The following is a 4873-nucleotide window of genomic DNA, read 5'->3' as shown; positions in this document are numbered from 1 at the left end:
TGTGTACACAGTTTAACGTATGACTTGACATAGATTCTATATAGATTATATATAGAAATAGTATGACGTAGAGAAAGCAGAATACATTAACCGATAATATTCATATCTTTTCGGGTATGAACTTTTCATGACATTTAACAATAGAAGACAGCATGATAACGCATTTCTTTTCTAAACTAATGTTACTTGATTTATTTGGTCAAGACGAATAAAAATCATCATATTTACAAGGGTCACAATATTGTATGCCAAACGTGCATTTTGTTAACAAAAGAATCACCAGTAAAGCTAACAAAATAATGCCAAATATAAAATGTAGTTTGAGAGCATGGAATCCCACAATTTCGGTTGTAAAATTCAATACCTATTTCGTACTTCTATCCATGCAAGCCGTTATACAATGCGGTAGCTTGGCTTTCCGATTAATAAGGTCATATTTCTACGCTACATGTCATATTGAGTACTAATGTTTGTCTGTTTGTCCTTCTTATTTTTAGCCATGGCGTTGTCAGTTTCGATTTATGAGTTTCATTGTCCCTCTGGAATCTTTCGTTCCTCTTTTACATTAGTATAAAGGTAAGTAGTTACTTTGCTTGCAATCATTTAACATGTTTAGTTTTCTCGTTTGAATTCTTTTACACTGTCATTTCGGGACCTATTTAACATGGTATAGCCGACTAAGGAAAACTGCTACTACAAGAGATGTGGACAGCAGGACTAGACTGGGACGACCAGTTAGACGAAGAACTGGTTGAAAAATCTAGAGAGTGGTTCCGAGAACTTGATGAACTATGTTGTATTGAAATACCGAGATGTTTGCAGTTAAACGAAGACATTGTTTCGACGAGTTTACACACATTTAGTGACGCTTCGCAGGAGGCTTATGGCTCAGTAATATATGCTAGAAACGAGCATACGAGTGGAATGATATCTAATAGATTAATAGAAGCGAAATCGAGAGTTGCTCCTTTAACATCAGTCAGCATTCCAAGACTTGAGTTAATGGCCGTAGTTTTAGGATTAAGATTAGCACTTTCGGTTAAAAACGCATTAGAAGTGCTAGAGGATAATATGACATTCTGGTCAGACAGTATGAACGTTTTGCGTTGGATTAGAGGTAGAAGTAGAGGATATAAGCCATTTGTAGCGAATAGAATTGGAGAAATTCATACGTCATCGCATCCTAAACAATGGCGACATGTGCCAACAAAAGTTAATCCGGCGGATTTAGTTTCTAGAGGAAGAACCGTAAAACAGTTACAGTCGGACGTAATTTGGTGGAATGGACCTGAATTCCTACAAGATGAGGAACCGCAATGGCCGGACACTAATATTCAGTTAGAAAACATACGTGATACCAAACTTAGGTGTCAAAAGAAAACAAGCGATAACTTAACTAATTGTACTACACTGAAAAGTATTCATACTAGTGATTCAGATTGGCGCCTAGATCCCGTACGTTATTCGAGTTTTGTAAGACTAGTTCGTGTACAAGCGTATGTGCACAGATTTATTGACAATTGCAGACTAAAGCAAAAACAACGTCGTCAAGGAAGTTTATCTACCGTCGAGTATGCAGATGCCGAATTAAAAACAATAAAAAATGCACAAAGAGAGGCATTTTCAGACGAATACAACGCTCTTATGAAAAGTAAAGATTTACCGAAAACAAGCAAATTATTAGGATTACAACCGCGAATTGATGAAAATCGATTAATAAGATGCGATGGACGTTTAGAGTTCGCCGATTTTCTATCATTCGATGCAAGATATCCGATTATATTACCACGAAAGAATTGGGTCACGAAGCTTATTGTGAAACGCTATCACGAACTTGGAAAACATGTAAGTGGGACAAATCAAATATTTTCAGCATTATCGTCACGATTTTGGATTATTTCAGGGAGAGAAGAAAAAAGAGAATATGAACATGAGTGTTATTCGTGTCGTAAGAAGAAAGCTAAAGTTGCCGAGCAAGTGATGGCTCCACTACCGGAAATTCGTTTCAAAACACCTTTACATGCTTTCGCTCGTACAGCAGTTGATTTTGGTGGACCGTTCATAACAGTTCAGGGCAGAGGAAAACGCCGTCAGAAAAGATACTTATGTCTATTTACATGTTTAGCGTCACGCGCAGTGGATTTGGAAGTAGCATTTGGATTAGATACGGACTCATTTCTTAACGCATTTTATCGGATGGTGAACAGGCGAGGTCTTCCGAAAGAGATAATTTCAGACAATGGAACTAATTTTGTTGGAGCAAATAGAGAACTGAAAGAACTAGTTGCGCTTTTAGACAAGGATAAAATACAAAATGCAATTAGTAACCAAGGAATTAAGTGGCATTTCAACCCACCGTTAGCTCCGCATTTTGGTGGTATTCACGAGGCAATGATAAAATCGGCAAAAAGGGCTATTTATGCAATATTAGGAAATGCAGACATTAATGATGAGGAGCTTTTAACAGCATTTACTGGAGCTGAAGCACTGATAAATTCAAGACCGCTTACGTACCAGTCTGCCGATCCGAAAGATGATACACCTTTAACACCGAATCACTTCTTGCACGGACAATTAGGTGGCCATTTCGCTCCAGAAACCGTTGATATTACTAATTTTAACCCGAGAAAACGATGGAGAAGAATTCAGTAATTAATTAGATATTTTTGGAAACGTTGGATTAGAGAATGGTTGCCAGGACTTAACAAACGCGACAAGTGGACTAAAACGAAAAGGGACATAAAAACCGATGATATTGTACTGGTGATGGATCCGAACGTTCAGAGAGGACATTGGCCGCTTGGCAGAATAATCGAAGTTTTCCCTGGCAAAGATGGGCATGTTCGAGTTGCAAAAGTTTCACTTGGACAAACTGTATTAATGAGACCAATTACAAAACTGTTTCCATTAGATATCGAAACCTCCGAAAATGACAGTGATAAATAATTGAAGTAATGTGGACATATATTTTCATTACATTTTAGACAGTTAAATATTTTGAAATAGTTTTAGATTTGACAATTTTGAACTTAGATCAAAGACAGTTTTATATCGTTTAATTATTTGTTTTGTTTGATTGGCTTAGAGCAATCAAGAGGGGGAGAATGGATTGAAGACAATAGTTTTTTAGTTTTTATTAGTATGATAGTTTTTTTAGTTAGGATTTTTAATAGAGTAGAAATCGTTTTTTTATTAATTGCACTTTTAATTTTTGCAAGTTTATTTTTAGCGTTAATTTTCTATATAATTATGTTGAAATAAAGATACATTTTCGTCTGCTAAGATTAGTTAAAGATAACAAAGAATTTATTACTGTGTAGAAAGTTAATGGTTAATCTTAACGGTATTCCTAAATTTTATGACACCTTCAGTAGGTCAGTCTAGTCATTTAGAGTTCAAGTAAAAATCGTCTGCACGTGCAGCTGTGGCTATTTAATTTAATTACTTTGTTTTGATCATCTCTGGGAATCAGGTTTAGTTAGTGTGTAATTTTATGTCTACTGGTCAGACGTAAACAGATCGTCTTAATCATGCGATAAGTTAACATCGAAAACAATGTTGTGAAATTGTATTACGAAAATGATTGTATATATTGTAAATATTGGATTAAAACGTAGTTATTAGCAAACATTCGTTAGTTATATGATATGGATATAATAATGCTATTGGTATAACGTTATCGTCGAACTCCCAAATCCCAAATCGTCGAAATTTATATGAAACAATTTATTCCACTGCACATTTCAAATCGTCTCCGCAACAACATTATATGCTAATTATAAACTGAGGTTTAGATGTCAGAACCTTTAAATACTGTCTTATAATATTGAAATTGAAATCAATATGATCAACTTCTAAAAATATATGTAAACTTATTTTATATTTGTATTTGTTTGGCTTTTTAATATTTTGATATGAGCGTCACTGATGAGTCTTATATACACGAAACGCGCGTCTGGCGTACTAAATTATAATCCTGGTACCTTTGATAACTATACCTGATTTATTGAAAATCATACTACAAATTCTTATTTTTATATAATTATTGTATTGTCTATTGATGCAAAGCTATTGCACAGATTATTTCATATTCTTTATCGATAAATACATTTCAAATACATTTAGTCTTTCCGGCAACTGTTTAGGTCCATCAAAGTCGGGCGATAATGTAACTGTTCCGGACCATATGAGTATTTGGACCATACGCGTATGGTCATGACCATATGCGTATACTCATATGGTCCGACCATACGCGTATGGTCCGACCGTACGCGTATGGTCGGACCATATGAGTATAATACTCGTTTGGTTATTAACGGACCGGACCATATGAGTATTTGGACCATATAGGTATTTTTTTTCAAATACATTATAAACGTATGATATCAATACAAAAACTATCGCGAAAAGCAATGATGGTTACATGACAATGTATTAATTTTATAATTCAAAGACTACGTAAAAATTAAATATTGATGCCCTAGTCAGTTTTCATCGCTAATTTCATTCTCGCTTGATGTGACAGTTACTTCCACACGGTATCATGCCAATTTGCATTTACTAGTCCTTGTTGTGCACGATCCTTTTCATTTTCATCTTTTGTTTGCGAATGAAAAATTAGCCTTTTGCAGCTGCGTACAGTGATACCGAGGTCTTGGGCCATTCCGATATATCTATGATGTTTTAAGAAGCTCTAGATCTCAAATAGTGTAACACGACTGCAATACACCATATTCACAAGACAACTTAAATAAAATGTGTTACTTTCAATTGACTTCTTGTGTAACAGTTCATTAAGAATTTTTTTGAAATATATTTTTAATTCGACATATTGCCATTCACTCGTTATAACAAATCGTTATTAACCATCGGT

The 4873-nt window shown here is 34.8% G+C and overlaps 1 protein-coding gene across 1 annotated transcript; it reads left to right on the top strand.

The window, feature by feature from the left end:
* The first annotated feature begins 702 nt into the window (after positions 1-702).
* Positions 703-2652, top strand: LOC134691609 (uncharacterized). The gene has a single exon (XM_063552177.1). It carries the CDS (start codon positions 703-705, stop codon positions 2650-2652), a length of 1950 nt encoding a protein of 649 aa, XP_063408247.1.
* Positions 2653-4873: the final 2221 nt, after the last annotated feature.

Source organism: Mytilus trossulus, chromosome 11, assembly GCF_036588685.1.
Source record: "Mytilus trossulus isolate FHL-02 chromosome 11, PNRI_Mtr1.1.1.hap1, whole genome shotgun sequence".
In the NCBI taxonomy this organism is placed as follows: Eukaryota; Metazoa; Mollusca; class Bivalvia; order Mytilida; family Mytilidae; genus Mytilus; species Mytilus trossulus.
The sequence above is the reverse complement of the archived record's forward strand: the minus strand, read 5'-3'. Positions and strand labels throughout refer to the sequence as shown.